This window comes from Lepus europaeus, chromosome 15 (assembly GCF_033115175.1).
Source record: "Lepus europaeus isolate LE1 chromosome 15, mLepTim1.pri, whole genome shotgun sequence".
Taxonomy (NCBI): domain Eukaryota; kingdom Metazoa; phylum Chordata; class Mammalia; order Lagomorpha; family Leporidae; genus Lepus; species Lepus europaeus.
Genome location: NC_084841.1, coordinates 12,522,753 through 12,542,459, shown reverse-complemented (window position 1 = coordinate 12,542,459; position 19,707 = coordinate 12,522,753). Strand labels below are relative to the sequence as shown.

Below are 19,707 nucleotides of genomic sequence, written 5' to 3'. Positions count from 1 at the left end.
TGGAAATCTGTTTTAAATATTTAAGTAGACGACATTCAGACTATGATTATATACCAGAAAGACTGATAAACAGGATTTACGTCACCACAGAGATATTGTAGCCAGTGGCAGTGATGTGGGCAAGAGTAATAACCAAAGCAGGCTCCCTCCGAGGAAGCATGGCACCGTCACAAAGGAAGAGCAGCAAAGCCCAGGTGGAGGTTCAGTGCAGTGGAAGGAGCTGTTGGAGGATTTGGTCACTCACTCCATGTTTCCTGCATTGAGAAAAACAGGCAGACCAGCAGTCGCGTTGGCCATGTGGTTCAACAGAAGCTTGTACTGCAGGAGTATGTTTGTTAATGACTACAATTTTGAGAGACTGGCAGGTGATCCAGTGAGCACACAGAACCATTTAATTAACTCACATTAAAAAGTGAGGGCAGTCACTATGTCACGTTAGTGTCTGCTAGAAAATGATGAGGGACGTTGAGCCTTGTGTTGTAAAAACAATGAGCTAAAATCCTATTATGTTAGTGGGGTTCCTAAAATAGAGATGGTAGTGTGTGTACCTAATAGAATAAATACTGTAAGTTTGTGACAAATCCGTGTCTGGAAGAGGTTTAGATCTTCCCTGAGATACAATGAGAAGGAATTGGTTACGGTTACAAAATTTAAAATATGAAATTCTTTCATTCTTTGAAAAAATTTAATTGTCCCCACAAACATGCACATATGTGTGTGTGTGTATATATATATATATGTGTGTGTGTATATATATATATATATATGTTTAGATTTTGTGTTTTGATTATGAAGCCTGTAAAGCTACAAAAGATCTTCCTCCCTCACACTGCCCTTTCTGTGGTGCCACTGTCATTGTAGAAATGTCCCCTATTAAGATTTTGGTGTTCCTGTATGCCCTCCCAACCTTTTCTGTTAGATTTACACACTGGTAGGAACACAGATAATTATTTGCTTTGCCTGTAAGTGGGATCACACTATAGGTGTTGTTGCCCAAGTTGTATTTTTTGTTCAACAATATGATCTGTTAGATGTACAATGATTTAGTTAACCTTTCTTCTACTTATGGATATTTAGGTTGTCAATCAACTCTTCCCACTAGAGATTGCTACAAAGGAGATCTTTTTAGTCTGTGTATCTGTAGGCAAGATTCTCAGATGTGGAATGTCTGGGTTGAATACTAAGCACACGGGAGGTTTTAATCAGTTTTTGCAGATTGACCTATGAAATGATTTTGTCAATTTATTCTCTTCCCCAATATAAAAGAGTTTCTACTTTGCGGACCAAGATATCATCCTGTGTTGACACTGTAATGGGTGGTTTGAACTATACTTAACACTGTAAGAGTGTCTTCCTAAAGTCAGTTCTATAATTATTTAACTTTGTGAGATAGTTTAGCCAAGAAAAACAAGAGTGGCCACACCAGGCCATGCCAGCGTGCAGTTCATCCTGATGGTATCTTTTGGGTGCTAGGGATGTGATGAGCAGGGCATAGCCAGGAAAACTTCTGCTTTTTTTTTCTGAGGGTAAAATCCAGCAGGAGTGATCGAGGCCAGGCGTGGCAGCCTCTCACAGACTGCATTCTTCAGACTTGGGTCTTCTGTCTCATACTGCTAGCAATGGGATTTCATTCTCATTCTTTTTCTTTTTAGTGTAACAGTGCTCCCTGAAATTGCCTCAAGAAAAGTTTCTTGTATCACGTGGCTCTGTGGCTAAAGCACTGACCCACGGCACTGCCCTCCCTCCAGCATAATTTCATGTCTCAGTTTAAAGCATGGGGATGCACAATGAGATACAGACACGCGTGTACACATGTGCACACACACAACACACACACACTCATGTCCCCCAAGGACCTTTTGAAGTGGTGAAATAAAGTCTGATGTGATTGTGTATGCTGCCTTGCTTTTGAAAGCTGTAGAAATTAAGGAATTTTTAAAAAATAACCTGTGATATATCAGAATGAGGATCAGGTAAAAATATTTTCTTCTTACTGTACCAATTATGGTTGATACTGGAAAAAACGGTCCTTCAGTAGAGATTTCGTATTCTCCAGCATACATTTTTTGTTCTGTATTTTGAACTGGAGCAGTTTTTATGAAAGTTCTTACAGCTATTGTAACCCTTTTAAAATCTGATTTTCATAGTTGGTAATACATATCACTAAAGCTACACACAAGAAAACCATTTAGAATTACCAATTGGTAATATATTCATGTTTCATTATAGAACAAGAAAATGGATCAGTATAACACATTCCAACAGTCTTTGAAGGATTATATTAGACATACATTTACATTTTTAAAAAACAAGTTAATACATCTTTCTTGCTTTTGTTATTGGATCTCTTTGCTATTTTTTTCTCAGGTAAAACAGCTAAAAGTAACATATGATTTATCATTTTATTGACATGAAGTTTAAATTGTACACTTTTCTAAGTCTGTGATATTATACAAGTAAAGGTGAGGAATTTTAACAAAGACTTTCAGAAAAGTCCAGCTTAGTTCCCACAAACAGGCTTCCTATCTGGGAGTTAACCAGCCAGTCTTATTTTCTTCTAAAATGGTGCTTTTAGGTCATCTTCCTGCTTTCCCTGAATGTAAACTAATTAGCATAAGCAGAACATAATTAGGAATTAAATCTGAAATGCTTAGGAAGAAATTATAATGCATTTTAAGCAAAATATAAATTCCATTTTTAGGCTCTTTCCTTTATGAAGTCTTCCACACTATCTGGCACCTCTCAGCATGAGTGAGAAGTGACTATTTCTTAAAGGATTTTACGTGAAAAAGACATTTACTGAGAAGGAAGAGTTGTGCAGAAACTGCCCTTGGAAGTTGAAACATGCCGTAATGTACAGCAGAAAACCATTGAATTTGCTTGAGAGCACGGGAGAGCCTCAAGTTCATTGCCACACAGGACCCACCACCATAAATCAGTGTGCTTCAAAGAACAGTTGTTGTCAGCGTTCCTAGGATGTGTGGGCCTTGGGTATTATATGAATGTATAAATGTAAAACCTATCAAATAGTGAAGAATGTAAAGTTTCCAAGACAGCATCTTTACCCTACTGTTTAGGGCTGGAAGATGCTGCCCTGCACAGCGAGAGGGTTGGGGATGTCTGAATAGAGTGTGCTCTTTCCTGGGCAGGAGAGCCTAGGACCACCAGAATCCTCCAAGCCCCTTCACTACCACCAACCACTGTGATGTCTGGAATCTGAGCAGCTGGGCTCACTCAGGACAGTGGAGCTTAGAACATCTGAGTACTGTGCTGAGCCATGGGGCAGGGGTTCACACTCTGGGTTCCAGCGGTAGGTGGGTTGTAGGAGGTGTAGCTGATGTTATGTATCTCTCTGCGAGTTTCATAAGAAGCACTGACGGAGGTGGCTAAATCTGCATGAATCAGAAAGCACGTGAGGAAAAGCTCAGCTCCAACGTTGTTTGGGTTAGTGGCCAGGAACGTTGATTAGCCCAGGATTTCCTTTATGAGCCTTCGCATTACTAGAATTTTCCCTCCAGCAATGAGAAATGTAACAGCTCACTCTGCTGCTCCAGGAAATGCTCCCATCTCTTCATCTATAATTTGATCAGGGACCTGAATCCCTCGGTGCCACAGTGTAGCGACTCAGAAAACCTTTCCCTGCTGTTTCTGCAGGGAGGACACAGATGTTCTCTCACCTGGGGTCTCTCTGGATTTCCCTTCCAGTTGCATACCAGCTGGAGCACAGGGCTGTGAAGTTGGCCAGGCTGGCAGGGTCTGTGCCCTGTGCTGCCATGATGTAGATTTGCATGCTCTGCTAGCTCATTTGGAACATTTGTCTTCAGTAGAGTGGAATTCCTTTCCAAGCACAGACCAGTATTCTTGATTTCAGACTATCCTAGCCTGCTTCCTGCGCTGGGAACCGCCACAGCTTCATTTAGAACGAGCCTGATGTCATCAGTCAGCCTGAAACACGATCCGGTGTCCATGCTGCACACCGGGCCCAGCCCCGCATCGTCTGCACTTGAGGCACATCTGGATAGGACCCTCAGAGGCAGAGGCAGAGGGGCCCTTTGTAATTTGAAATTTTCAGAGGAAAAACCAATCCTTCGAGAAGTTTTGAGAAGTAGGCCATTACCTTTTTTCCTCTGGAGGTACAAATTATAGGCTTTTCTATGCCTTAATCATACTGATGCTTACCAATTTCCCTAAAGATTATGATCATAGTTGGTTATTAGTGATAATCCTGCCTTTAAAACCCCAGGAAGTGAAATAGAAGAGAACTTGTTTTTGCTGTTGGGCCTTCAGTGTCATGCAGGGAACAGTCTCTGGAAGCTAATTAACTCTTCAGCCCTCTTCCCGGGAGACCCAACCCAATGCCTACCTCTTATTTGACCTTGTAAAGTTTTTTTTTTTTTTTCTTGAGAAACATTAAGATAATTAGCACAGCAGCAGACCAAATGTGTTGCTACTGTTGACTCCATTTCCTCCATAGGAAATATTTCACTTCACTGTCGGTCTCAACTGAGGGCACTCTACACGTGTAGGCGTTAGCTGTCCACCAAGCCAGCATCCAATGCACATTCACCTGGAGTGCAGGACAGAGAGAAGTTCAAACAGAACAAGGGTTGGAAAACTGCAGTGCCAGGACCAAATCCATCTCAAGACCTGTTTTTGTACAGTCCGTGATCTCAGAATGTTTTTTTTTAATGTTTTTTTCATGGTTGAAAAACAGAAGAATATTGTTTCAAGACATGTGAAAATGATATTAGATTTAAACATCAGTGCACATAAATATAGTTCCATTGGGACTTGGCCATACCCTTCTACTTACGGGCCATCTATGAGAAGTGGCAAGAGAGACAGGAAGGTTTGCCCAGCTTAAAGTATTCAGTGTCTGGCTCTTTTCCGAAAAGGTTTGCCAGACCCCCACCTGCTGAGGGAAGATGAGGCAACTAAAATACAACTTGAAAACTCCCAGAAGAGACTATGTGTGAGAATGTTAACCATTCTTAGGGCCAGTAAAATCCACGGGGGAGGAAGAAACTTTTGGGCTAAATTTTAAGGAAGAGTAGAGTACTTAAGGAATCCTGAGAGAAGCACCTGTCTGCACCTGCCAACACACAAAACCGTGTTATGTTTTAAAGCAATCCTGTGAAATCTGGTGTGGCAAGAGCAAAAGATGCTTGCTGGGGAGAAGCCATGAGGAAATAAACAGTCTGATCGTTCAGAGGATTCCATGGGTGTGGCTGGAGAGTGAGACCAAACTGAAGGTTTTGGAGTCCCTACAGGACCATGCACTGGGTGGGAGCGACCCACTTGATACTGCAGAAAGGTGGTTGATGGCTAGGAAGCCTGGAGGGGCCTCAGGCAGGAGGGCCGTGCTGGAGAATGTGTGAAGGATATTATGGTGCCCAGACCTGCATTATTGAGACTGGCGAGAAGCTGCCAGAATTAAGATTAATCACAAGTTATGATCAACTTGGTGGAGGTGGGGATGGAGGTAAGGGAGCCAGGGGCCATCGAGTGTGAATCACGGAAGCTGATTGATAGATGGGGCCAGCAGTCGCTGAAGTGCAGGGTATTAGATGAAGGTGGAGGGAGAAAAAAACATCAGATTTTTTTTTTTGACATTTTCTTTTTGCAGAATTTCTGGGGGAATGCAAATAACCATAACAAGTAAGCATCTGGATTTAACAGGCAGGAACTCAGGACAGAGGTCAGAGCTGGAGATTTGTATTTGGTGGTGGAAACCAATGTCTTTAGGGGAAATGATTTCAGTGCAATGAGTGGCAGTTTGAACAACACGATGAGCTACAGGGGATGGGCAGAGGGGCACAGCCAGGGAAGAGAAGGGTGGGGTCAGGCAAAGCAAAGGGGAAGGCAACTATGGGAGGAGGAGCAAGTGGCCAGACCTTCCTGATGCCACGTCGGGGAGGGCGAGATACATAAAGCCAACGTTCATTCACTGGCTTTAGCACTATGAGGAGAAGGTGGAGAGAGGGAAGACTTCAGTAGGTTGAAGATGGCTGGGATCGGCAGGAGGTTCAAAATGTTACGTGCACGAATCTTGGCTGGCAGGGGACACAGTTAAATGAAGGCAGTGTCTGAAGGGAGGAGGGGAATTGTTGATTGGCTTCAGTGGTAGAGTTGGGACTGGGGGCAGGGTGAGAAGACCCAGAAGAAATCAGAATGACAGAAGACCTAGGGGTGGTGGGGGGTAGCTTGCAGTCTCCAGCTCCTGACGGAATGCCTTGCCCAGTTCATGAGGGGGCACGTGTCCTGAGGGCTGATGGGCACAGCTTTTTGGGGTGGAGGGGTGCTGCTGGCCTGCCCTGTTTTTCAGTCAAGGAGGTGGCAGGACCATTGCTTAGAAAGAAAAGGCGTGCTGATAGGCTGTGTGGCACAGAGTCTGAGGAGGGCCATTAAAGTGGTGAGCAGCTTCTGGGGGCACCCGGGAGCAGAGGCTGAGCCGAGGACAAGAAGGATGCCCGGTGGGTCTGAGCCGGCTTCTGGGCAGTTTCTGAGCGTGCAGCAGGAGCCCCCAGTTTACACAGACCTTGTGGCCTCGTGTTTCACCAGACGGGGATATGGAGCACCAGTGGACAAATGGGAGGAGACTGGGCTGGAAGGGCAAGGCGGCCAAGGGGGACCGAAAGGTCTCAGGATGGACACCAGCACTTCCTGGGAAGGGGTCCAAGCCACGAGGAAGCTGGCGGAAAAGGACTGCGTAGCCTGAGGCTCCCGAGCCTTTAGGAGGTGGAGGAAGGTATGTTGAGTTTAAGGAAATGCAGCGTGGAAAACCCTGGAGGTTGTCGTCAGCAATGGGATGGAGAGGCCTCAGAGCTTGGTGGAACTGTTTCTGAGAAGACGAGGCCCAGGCTAGGGTGCTGAAGGAATAGCACAGGGCAAGAGATAGTGCATGTCAGGCTGTGGCCAAGTCATCCACGTGGACCCTGGTGTGTGGATCTCGGGTACTGACCCCAGGAGCATGGCTGAGGAGGGGTTGAGGGTCAGGAGGCATGGCTCTTTCTTTACGTCTTGTTCTACATGTGAGCACACACACGTGTACTTCTCAGCTTTACGCTGGGACAGCCCTAGATTCCAGGAGACTGAGGGAATTCTAAACACAACTGGCACAACTTGAGAGACATCCGAGTGTTTCTCAGGCATGCTCAGAAGAAGTTGTGAGAGAAGCCAAGGCAACTTGACAATGAGCAGCTTTCCTTGGAAGAGAGCGTGGGAAGTGAGTTGTGAGGTAATGGGGCCAACCCCTCACATGAAGAGTCTGTCCTCATTTCCGGGGAAGTGTAGAAGAGGCAGCTTCTCTGACTTGAAACCTGGAGGTGCTTCTTGAGAACGGACACCACCTCCTGCAGATCTCCCGGTTTTGTCCTGTTCGTAGCAGAGAACTTTCTCACTCAAGTGCTCACGAATACAGCCCTTGTAAATGATGCCGTGGCTGCCCAGAGAGAGGTATACAAACTCTTGGGTCATGAGGAACCATGGTGATGAGTATAACAATGCAATCGGAACAGGTTTTCAGCTGCTTCCATGTCAACACAAGGCTTTTAAAGGTGTGTTTCAAGTGATATGTAACCTGTATTTACCAGGATGCATTGCAACATTGTAAGCACTGCAGGTCAGTGTTAACATTTGGTCATCAGGACAACCTTATGAGGTAGAGATACCATTATTTTTGTCTCAGAGATGAGGGGAGAACAGAGCACACAGAGAACAATTTCCTCAAACAGCCTGGATGTGGGACGCACACATGGAATCCAAAGCCTGACCTTGCCAAGCTTGTGTACAGCGAATAAAAATATTCATATGATTTAGTTTATTAGAGACTAAGCTTGAATAATTAACTTGCAGAGCATCATTGTACAATAAAATGAAAGTACATAAATTGCCTTAAAACCAACATATGACATAAGGAATAAATGTCCCTTTTAATGGAGGAGCTGATTTGAGATCAGAAATGCAGAACAGTTTTTCCCTCAAAGCTGAAAGTAATGTAGTTATATTGTGAAGTCTTTATTAATTCACTGTAAGTCAGTAAAACCCCAAGCATGGAAACACAAATGAAGAGAATGGAAAACATGGGATATACCATACCAAAGCTAGTCTGTCTTTCCATTATTCCATGTGAAATGGTTTCTTAATTAGAAGTTTCTGAAGAATTACATCTCAATCTTGCATCTTCTCGCTATATTACAGGATAGAATATTATGGAAACTAAGCTCAGAACTACTTTTATTTTCACATTAAGGTCGTCGTTAAGATAAGAAATTTTAATTATGCTCATATGGTAGCTTCTGTTTAGATCTTGCACTGCCCATACAATTTGAGAAGTAAAAAAATAAAACCAACAAAAATGAAATAGTGTATTACAAGTCACAGAGATAAACAGGATTTAATTAGACATTTCAACTTAGAGCTATCAGTATTATTCATCTTCCCAAAATAGATGTATGTACCTAACCATATTACATGTATGGTTTACTCCAAAGATTATTAAAATTGTGCATTGTGAGTTGGCAGTAGACACTTTATCCATTGGGAAGAAACAGAAGAGCAGTTGTATGAGTATGTATTTTCACTTGCCACTAGGAAAAGTTCACTAATAGACTCTTTCTAAAAACTGGCTCTAGTCCATGAACTACAGTGTAAGAAACAAATGGAAATCTACAAAAGCAATTCCCAATCCTGAAAGCTTTAATTAACACAAAAAGCTCATGTAGGCAGTGATAACCATTTCAAACCAAATACTGTTTCCAGGTTTTCCTGAGTTGTTTATTTTTATAAATTGTGAGAGTTGCATTAATACTGTCTCCAATGCAAATGCTGCAGTGTACCCTGTGAAATAAAGACCAGAAAATTTCCCCCCAGCTCCAGCCTAGGCGTGGCTGACCCACATTCTATTTTGTAGTCACTATTCTATCCCTCTGTTTACTGACCATTCAGGGGACTGAAGGGACATTACTGGTGACCAGCTTTGGCTCCTGAAGTCTGGTTTATTGTAGGAAAGGGTTCACTAGAGCAGGCCTTGTGGGTATGGCTTTGATTCCATGCTCAGATTGTAGCTCACTTTGGATCATGGAGCAGGTCACCCCATGTCTCTTCTCTGGGTCTCACAGTTCTCATCACCCACAATGAAACAGTTGGGTTATACCATACCCAGTGTGGTTTTAGTTTTGAAATCCAGTGACTACATGTCAACCAGCCTTTCTTGGTATTCTTATCCCTGTGATAAACGATACTACCCTTTGCTGCGAGATGCTTGCTTCATCTATCTATGGGTTGAGGGACAGAATGGAAATTCATTCCATTGCATTTAAACAGATTTGAGGCCATGCTCCCAGTTATAGGAGAACTCTCAAACATTTTTATATCTGTAAAAACAGTAGGCTTATTTCTTGGTTTCTTAAGTACCGTTGGGTAGAAACTTGCATGATACAGCAATTCTCTCTAATAAATTTTGTTAATCTCTCCCCACCTTTTTTTAAAAGACATACTATATATTTTATATTCTGTAATAAAATTTTTGAGGAATATTCTGTGAATTTGCCAATGGTAGATGTTTGCTCTGGGTTTAGTAATGAAAGGTCAGGAAAGTCTCCTATCTATGAAGGAATAATAAAATCAATAAAATAAATGACCAGTGAATTCCTTCCTTGGGCTTTTGGCCTAGGCACAGTTGCTTTGTAAGTGCAGTGTGGTTGGATACAGGGGGACATCTGATAACTGGGCCACCAAGACAGTTGGAGAGACAGCTATAGTTTATGGGGCTGAACCAAATCTTTATAACAGAGTTTAGTTCTTTTACCTCTGCCAGGTATTTTTTTTCAGGGAATAGGGAGGAAAAACTCACTATCATGAAATATGAGCCCTGATCCCTAAATCATTTTCAGACTGCTTGTCTCTGTCTTTGGTTTCTTAAAATATTGCTTTAGTGTTATAAAAAGCAAAACTCAAGATTCTTTTTGCTATTTCAGTAGTATTGTCACAGCTAGATTTAGGTCAGTCCTCCCCATCCCATGGACCCCAGAGATGGCTGCTCTCCTCTTTCTCATTCTGAGCAAAGTTTGAGCTCTTGGCTTGCACCAAGCACTGAAGAAGGAATAGAGACCCAAAGGCTTGTAATGTGGATTTCACACACTGGATTAGGGATCACAGGCATGCAGACAATTTTTTTTTACAGTCTGGTAATAAGAAAAACAGTGCAAGTATTGCCTGTGTGGAGTGGCAGTCAGTAGAAGGAAGGAATGATTGATTTTAAGTGCATCAGCAAAGAAATTATGGAAGAATCTGGATCTTAAAGAATGATGAGTAGTTCACTGCACAAATGCAAGACAGTAGGCATTACAGAAAATTTTGTTTTATGATTTTAGCTCAAGTTGCTAAGAGGACAGAATTAGGGGCCAGTGTTGTGGTACAGTGGTAAAGCTGCTACCTAAGACACTGGCATCCAATACTGGAGAGCCAGTTCAAGTCCTGGCTGTTCTGCTTCTGATCCAACTCCCCACTAATGTGCCAGGAAAGCAGATGATAGCTCAAGTGCTTGGACCCCTGCTGCCCACTTGGGACACCAGGGTGGAGTTCAGGCTCCCAGCTTTCACCTGGGCCAGTGCTGGCCAATTGGGGAGTGAACCAGCATATGAAAGATCTCTTTTTTTTCTGTGTATCACTCTCTCTCTGTCACTTCCTTTCAAATTATATATATATATATATATATATATATATATATATAGTAGAATTTATATATATATATATAATTAGCAGAATTTAATGTACAGGAGACAGAGGAGTTGTGGTGACTCCCAAATTTCTGGTTTAATTGACTTGGGGGATAGTCATTCACTGAAATATAAATGGCAAGGCAATGACAAATTAAACCTTTCAGAAAAGGGCATGCTGTGCTCACTGCCCAGCTTTAAAGATTACACTCTGTAGCAAAGTGGAGCTTTGCCGTCCTGTACTGTTTCCAGGCGGTGATGTCAGAGGCACTGAAATCCAGCACAGATGTGACATTTGTATCCAGGCAGTTGACTGCAGGTTTTATGGAGCAGAAGAGAGGACACTGTGTCTGCAAATTATTTTTTTGGGCTTTCCAAGAAACTCAATCATCTCTGGAATGTTAACTATTTGTTACATTTGTGTCTTCATATGTGCAGGTGTCTACTTTGGGGTTGAGTTGGGTTGAGTTGGATTGGATTATCAGTCTTTGGAAGCTAACCAGCCTCTAGTGTCAAGGGCTTTTGTGTCATGGGGTGCTTCAGAATGGTTTGTTTTCTTTATCATGTTTCTCACACAGAAGGTTTAATTACCAATGGCAATGGTGGCTCTATGTTTGAGCCCTTGGTCCTGTCAGTTTCACTTGATTTACAGGCAACTAATAGGAGCAAAGCTCTGTAACATTTATATTCAACAATACAAAAATCAACACTTCCTTTATAGATGGAAGTGTATTTTTAACATTTAAAGATGTATTTATTTGAAAGGCAGATACATACTAACACACACACACACACAGAGAGAGAGAGAGAGAGAGAGAGAGAGAGAGAGAATATGAGAATATGAATGAGAATGTTTCTTCCATCTACCGTTTTACTTCCTAAATGCCTGCAACAGCCAGGGATGGGCCAGACTGAAGCCAGGAGCCTGGAATTCCATCCACATCTGTCACATGGGTGGCAGAAACCCAAGCACTAGAGCTATTATCTGCTACTTCCCAGGCACATTAGCAGGAAACGGGATTGGATGCATGAGTAGCTGTGACTGGATCCCAGACACTCTGATAGGGGATACGGGATCACAAGCTACAGCTTAACCAACTGTATCACACTACCCTCCCCAGAAGTGTGTTTTATATGGGCTACTTCTTTACATTATTAGTTTCTGTATGGACAATGTTGTATGGTAATGCCCTGTGTAATTAGGGCATGGTAGTTCTCAAAGGTTTGGGTTTTAGAATATCAGTTTACGATACCTTTGTTTTGTGAGCTTAGTGATTTTTGATAACATATATTCTCTTTCAATATTCAACTCTCTATGTTTTAGCTTTTAGCATTGTTTTTGCATTAAATTAAGCTTCATTTGTAGTACTGACCAACAAATAATTCAGCATATATAGAAATAACCATGGCTTAAGGTTATTTCTTCAAGATTCATGCTAATAAAAATCAGTGATGGGAGAAATGATGACCTCTACATTCATATCTAAGACTCAATAAGCACTGGACATTTAAATTTGGAATAGGTTGGGAAATAGTGACAGAAGGTTCATGTATTTTATTACATTCTATGAAAGATGATCACAACAAAGGTACTCTGGGACCACAGTCTTATTCAGTTAATCCCCTTTGGAGCAGCCATGCTCTGGCCTTCTCCAATAAGCAATAGAAGAAAGGGTTCAAATGTAGCACTCTATTATGAGATGGGCTCTAAGCTGTTCCAGTACATGGGATTAAATGGACCCAAATTCCCCAGACTACTTCTGGTGCACACTGGCTTCTCAGGATGACTAGGATAGGGGGCTGCCTCAGTTAGAGTTGGGGCTATATAACTGACAGGTGGGGGGGGCGGTTAAAGGAGCGGGAGAGAGAGAGAGGGAAAGAGATGGATCCATGCCTCCCCTTTCTAAAACAGCACTAATTCCATCAAGAGGGTCTCACTCTCATGAGCTCATCTACCCCTACTTACCTCCCAACAACCACATCTCCAAATACCACTGCACTGAGTAGCAGGACTTCAATGTGTGGATTTTGAAGGTACACAAATATTTAGACCATGATAGGCTCCTTTAGTTGGTCATTCTTCAATCAGAAGAGACTGCCATCCATTGGTAATTTAGTATAGATAGTACTGTAGTACTCAAGGTTAATATTTATTTATTTATTTTAATTTCAAAGCAGGTTTTATATTGGGGCAAACAGTTTTGGAACTCATGCACAGTTGTCTCATCATGCACATTTCCATGAGCTTTTTGGTTTTTTTTAACTTTTATTTAATAAATATAAATTTAGGACATCTGCCATTCTATGAGTCTGCTGTATATCCTGCTTCCCATGTTGGATCGTTCTCTCCTTTTTAATTCTATCAGTTAGTATTAGCAGACACTAGTCTTGTTTATGTGGTCCCTTTGACTCTTAATCCTAACATTATGATCAATTATGAACTGAAAGTGATCACTTTGACTAGTGAGATGGCATTGGTACATGCCACCTTGATGGGATTAATTGGAAAGGGAGGAGATGTACAGTTCGGCACATGCTCAATTGGACTTTCTAACGGTAGAGTTAGAAACGTGTCAAGGTTAATATTTAAACAAATCTGTGTTCAGGTTTCAGCTCTGCTTATCATATCTTCATGATGTTGAATAAGTTGCTGAATCTCTCTAGGTCTCAACTGTAAAATTGTTCGTTATTAGTACCCACATGTAGAATTGTTGTCAAGATTAAAGGAAAACCATACATTCAATCTCTTAGCATAGTGCTTAGAACAATTTAGCTTATATTTTATGAAAAACTATCCAAACAAAAGTTGAGATTGGTAACACAAGAAATGATTTTATTTTGGTCCAGTGATTTGGTAGCTAAATAAAAAAAAAATCAGATAAAATTTGTATATACTACAAGCAAGTCTCTGTTCATTTAACACTTTAGTTGTTTAATTAAACATACAAAAATTTGTGTATGTGTGTTAACATGTGACTGTATGCGCCTTTATAATCTTCTTCCCCCTCACTTCTTTGGGAAACTGGAGCATTTCTACTGCCATAAATAGTTTCAACTAGCGTACCACTTCAAAGTTCGGAATGTATTTTGGAATATAAAAACTGCTTTCCATTTCAATGGAACCAGAAACTATTTAAGCCCACTTTGTTTTTCAAGATTATACTCTAACAAACATACTTCCTTGTGCACCAATGAGGATATGCTCCAATTAAATGTAACTGGCATTTAAATGACAAAAGCCAACCAGCTATACACACACTCTTCAAGTATCAAAACCTCGAGTTCATATCAACCACACTTTGTTGATCTCTATGTCATGCAATCTAGTAAATATCCATGTAATCGAACAGGCATCCTAAACTATTTAACATTTACATTTTACAGAAACTGTTATTGTTTTCCCCTTCAGACATAAGTGACTCAGATGGAGAAGGTACATCCAATCCTGCTCTCGTATGACCTGAAAAGTTAAAGTGACAGATTCATTTGATCTCAGTAAGAACACATACCAGTATGGTTGTGAACAGCTGGACTTTTAACCCAATTAACTAGAGTTGAATGAATATATCCCTGGATTTAATGCTTATATAGTCACATTTCTTATAGCCACTAACTAGTACAAAAGGCATTTGCCAAAACTCCAAAATGTTTAAGAATAAAGGGGAAAAAAGCTCATTACAGAGAATAAACTTGGGGGTGGGGTGAGTCTATTGTATTTCAGTAAAATTTAAGCTTCCAGAGGGCAAGGAGTAATTCCAAACACTCATGAAGAATAAAACAGAAATCCAGTCACCATTCCTAACTCAGTACTGTTAAGATACAGCCTGTGGAGCTGGGAAATGAAGAGGACTTTGTCTTCACAAGAGCTTTAATAGTTCCCTCTCTTTAACTTCAGTTCAAAATGTGTTATAAAGACCTGTGGGATTTATTCCTGCACATTAGGTAGGCTTATATATTTAGAAAAGAGCTGCCAGGAATATATCAGCAGAAAGTGACTTTAAGCTCTAGTAAATGATCTGGTTCCTGGACTTTCAAAGGAAATCGATCAGAGAATTGGATTGTGAAATGAGTGGTTTTCTCTGGGGAGGTCATCCCCAACCCACTTCCATGGCTGTACTTACCCAGAATGAACCGGATTCAGGATGCAATAGTTTTGTGATTAGTGTGAGTGAGTGTTCCTCACTATATAGATTCACAATTGATTTTCAATGAATAACAATGTCTTGTATTTATATAGTTATCAGAGAAAAATCTGAATGCTGTGTAGTTGATGAACTCTAATTTATCTTCATACTATCTTGATTATTGTAAAGATAGTATTCCAATTACATTTTAAGAACAAAAAAATAGAACCTGAAAGATTAAATCATTGGCTGTGGAGAATTCAGCAAGCTAATAATGAAATCACCAATTAAAATCTGGAAGTCCTGAACTTCTAATTCCGTTTCCCCCAAAATATCTAGTCAGTTAGGTAAACTTTGATTATTTTTGTTGAAAAAGAAGTTGAGTAATTATTTGAAGTGATAAACACAAGATTATATTTTTCAGTATTTTGGTGCTGAACAATAATTGGGCTTCAGGCATTTTTATGTATTAGCTCACAAACATGTTTCTGTGGCCCATGTTAATGTCTTTGAGTCACATGTATTAGAAGTTTTTCTCCTGGGAAGGGAACAATGTAAAACTTAAAATCTGGAGTTAAGTGGGTATGATTTTCAGGGACTGGATATTTGTATACCTGGCATTGTTTAGTTGACAAAAAATATCCTACAAAAATGTACTCAAAACTCTTACTCAAAACCTATGGGACAATTACTACCATCCTTTTAGTCCTCCACCTTAAATATGGGACTCCAGTCTTCTCCCCCCAGCCCTGTTTTTTCTTCCAGTCCACTTCTTCCCTGGTCTTCCTCTGACTTTATGACTTGGTCCCTCTACACTGCTGATCCCACCTGCTCGTACACAGCAACCTTTTCATGTGTCTCCCCAACGTCTTCAACCCATGATGTATTACTTTTTAATTAATTCCCCATAATTTTTGAGATGTTTAATTACTTAGGCACAAAAGGATACAGAGTAGTGTCAGGGATTTAACTTAGATTCCTAAGTCCCTATTAAGTTTTAAAAACCCAGCATTTGAGATACAGCTGAAAGCCTTTGTTGCAGTTCCTCCCAGTGTCATTTCTTTCCTTCCCTACCCACTATCATGAGTTCCATGGGTGTTACTCAGTGGCATGCTTTTATATGTTTAACATCTGTCTGTGTAACCAGAAAATGTGTAGTATTTCTTCATGCCAATCATTTCTTTCTGAGATTTTCATTTTTCAAATGTGGCTTTGGGATTTCATTAGGGTTTTGAGACTGTCCATGGTAGTACATACATATGACTCTGTTCCCTCCTATTCCATTGGATCCACCTTCTAAAATTTACCCATCTGACTGCCTGTAACTTTTTTTCTCTAATACAAAGAACTGTGCAATAACCATCTTTAAGCATCTTTCCTTTTTCAAACTGGTGAGAGTTTTTCCAGAGCATATGCTCATGGGGAGTAGATCTGTCTCTTCATTTTCATATTTAAAGATTATTGGGCCAACTGATATGCTCTACTTAAAACTCCCTCCTCCATCTAAATGAAGACACTTCCTGGGCTTTTCCACTAACTTTCAGTGGAATGTCAACATCCTGGAAGATAAGTATTCTTTCTCACTCTCCAAAAAGACTTTCTCCAGGGGCTTTGTATTTGCTGTGGTCAGAACTAAATGAGATGATATACATGAAATTCTCAAGTAGGTGTTTGATAATTTTTTCTTGTTGAACTTTTGGGCATACAAAGAACAAAAAGTTAAATAACATCTGCTCTGCACAGGCATTGCTTTAGGAACTGGGGAGATGCTAGTGTCATTGGTGTCTGTCTCTTTCCCAAATTAAGTTGCTGGCTGCGTGTAACTTACTAGCACACTGGGTGGCATGCAATGACAAAAGTGTTGAATCAGGAAATAAACCTAATGACTCTCCAAAGGCACTATAATGTCAAGGGACATTCTGAAATGTGATGGAGTAAGTAGCTTATATCCATGATAGCTGAACTCTCCACATGTTACTATATTCTCACTTTGTGGATTCTGATTGTTTCTGTAAAATAGGGGTGGTTGCTTGTCATTGGTCAAAATATTTGAGTCATCAAAATCATATTCTTTGATGATGATGATGATGATACATACCAGAGAATTGACTGTTTCCTGAATCCTTTACTTGTGCAGAAAATAACATTCCCAACCTTTGATTATCACCAATATGTTTTTCTCAAATTTTAGGTCTCATTGTCCATGAAGGAGCTGCAGTTTACAGAGTGTTTAAGCGCTGGCGGGCTGTTAACTTGCACTGGGATGTATTAAATTATGACAAAGCCACAGACATCGAAGAAAGTAGCCGGGGAGAGTCTTCTACAAGTAGGACTTTATGGTTGCCATTGTCAGCTCTGCGCAACAGAAACTTGGTCCACCCAACGCAGTTAACCTCACCCAGGTTTCAGTGTGGCTATGTATTACTGCATCTGTTCAATCGGATGAGGCCTCATGAAGATTTGTCAGAAGATAACAGCTCGGGAGAGGTTGTGATGAGAGTGACTTCAGTGTGACAAAAATGTATGACGACGCAGTGCAGACCACCCTGCATACCTGGGAATGTAATTGCAATGAATGGTGAAACCATAGCACTTCTAAAAACACACATCTATGAACTTTTTAAAATTTATGCTTTTTATATGAACATTTGAATTGCAAATACATTTTCTGAAAAAAAAAGAGTTCTCTTGTTCCTTGCTTTCTGAGTTTTCACATCTTTATAAGTTAGCACTTAAAATCATTATACATATAATTTAACCCACTTAGTTTAAGAGAATATGAAAATTTTCATTAGGGCTAAAACTATTTTTTCTTGTTTTAAATATATTTTTATCAAACTTTTTGCTCATGTGTAATTCTTCAGACTCTCTATGAACTCTACTGTGGGTAGATTCCTAAGTCCCTATTAAGTGTGCAACAAAGGACTCCCATTATGCTCTGCTGTGGTCCTCCGGTGCCAACTAGTGGTTGGTAAACTTGAGCACAACTCATTTCTACTGTGATTTTAAAGGATTTTAAAGAACAATCACCACCCCCCCCCCAAAAAAAAAAAAAAAAAAAACAACCAAAAAAAACCACAAACTTCTGTTACCAGGAATACAAGGTCTATTAATTCTGACTTCCTTCATAATCTTTGAGATGGTACAGAGATTATGGAAAGATAAAAATGAGTAAAATGAAAGTTTTACTCGAGTACTTATTGCACAGGCAGGATTACGAATGCTTAGAACCCCAAAAGCTCACCAAATGTTGCATCGTATTATGTAACACGGACTAAAAAAAATACTGCCTCACATAAGAATTGCACTCTAAGAGACCTATTGAATGCTGTCCTAACCATCTTTATTGGATACTCATTTTGTAAAAGCGTATATACCTTCTTAATCGTTTAAACACTAATTCTGTACTCGGTTTAATGAAGTCCTTTGAAATAGCAGCAATGAGAATTTCTCTTTTACTAGATGACTGAAAGAGTTTTTTTTTAAGTGACAAGAGAAATGAGTAATCAACTCCCCAAGAACAGGTGCGTGATGGTTCCACCCTTCTACGTTCCTAATGGAGGTAATTGGCACATTTTCATGGACACTGACAGATTAGATGAGACAACAGGCAGGTATGCTTTTATCAGGAGCCTGAGTTGAACATACTGGCTGTTTGAAATAATTAATGATTAGCTTTTAAGGCACATGAAATAAAACACTTTATATTCTATGTCCTGGAAATAACCTTTGAGCAATTAATAATAGAATAGCTCATGTTTGGCCGGCGCCGCGGCTCACTAGGCTGATCCTCCGCCTTGTGGCGCCGGCACACCGGGTTCTAGTCCCGGTCGGGGCACCGATCCTGTCCCGGTTGCCCCTCTTCCAGGCCAGCTCTCTGCTGTGGCTAGGGAGTGCAGTGGAGGATGGCCCAAGTCCTTGGGTCCTGCACCCCATGGGAGACCAGGAGAAGCACCTGGCTCCTGCCATCGGATCAGCGGATCAGCGCGGTGCGCCGGCCGCAGCGCGCTACCGCGGCGGCCATTGGAGGGTGAACCAATGGCAAAGGGAAGACCTTTCTCTCTATCTCTCTCTCTCACTGTCCACTCTGCCTGTCAAAAATAATAAAAAAAAAAAGAATAGCTCATGTTTAAAAGTAGCATTGTAGGCCGGCGCCATGGCTCAACAGGCTAATCCTCCGCCTAGCGGCGCTGGCACACCGGGTTCTAGTCCCTGTCGGGGCACCGGATTCTGTCCCAGTTGCCCCCCTTCCAGGCCAGCTCTCTGCTATGGCCCGGGAGTGCAGTGGAGGATGGCCCAAGTGCTTGGGCCCTGCACCCCATGGGAGACCAGGAGAAGCACCTGGCTCCTGCCTTCGGATTAGCACGGTGCGCCGGCTGCAGTGCGCCGGCTGCCGTGGCCATTGGAGGGTGAACCAACGACAAAAGGAAGACCTTTCTCTCTGTCTCTCTCTCTCACTGTCCACTCTGTCTGTCAAAAAAAAAAAAAAAAGAAAAGAAAAGAAAAAAGAAAGAAAGAAAAAAAGTAGCATTGTGATTCCTCCATGTGAAATTCCCCCAATACTTGAAATAATAGTTTTCCAATTAAACAACTGCATCATAAATGAGAGGATGTGGCAGTTTACAGGTATATAAAGAATGGATCATGAAGTCAGGAAAGAAGAAACACTTACCCATTCTTTAGGGGAAGATCTAGGTGGTGAGAGTGTTAACCTCCCTGTTCCAGATGGTGTTTGCTTCTTCTAATCTGATGTTACTTGAGCACAGTCTTGGTTAAGGCTCCCATCATCAAAAGTACATCATTTAAGGGGAATAATTTTGCTTATTCTTGATGTTACGATTCAGAACATTGTGTAAGTACTGAGC

General features: G+C 41.1%; 1 protein-coding gene across 1 annotated transcript in view; it reads left to right on the top strand.

Annotated features, from left to right (window-relative positions):
• MARCHF11 (membrane associated ring-CH-type finger 11) overlaps positions 1-17,356 on the top strand; it is a 132,030-nt gene extending 114,674 nt beyond the window's left edge. Inside the window, exon 4 of the mRNA XM_062212413.1 lies at positions 17,034-17,356. Coding sequence (XP_062068397.1) covers positions 17,034-17,356 — 323 coding nt within the window. The remainder of the gene's footprint in view (positions 1-17,033) is intronic.
• Positions 17,357-19,707: the final 2,351 nt, after the last annotated feature.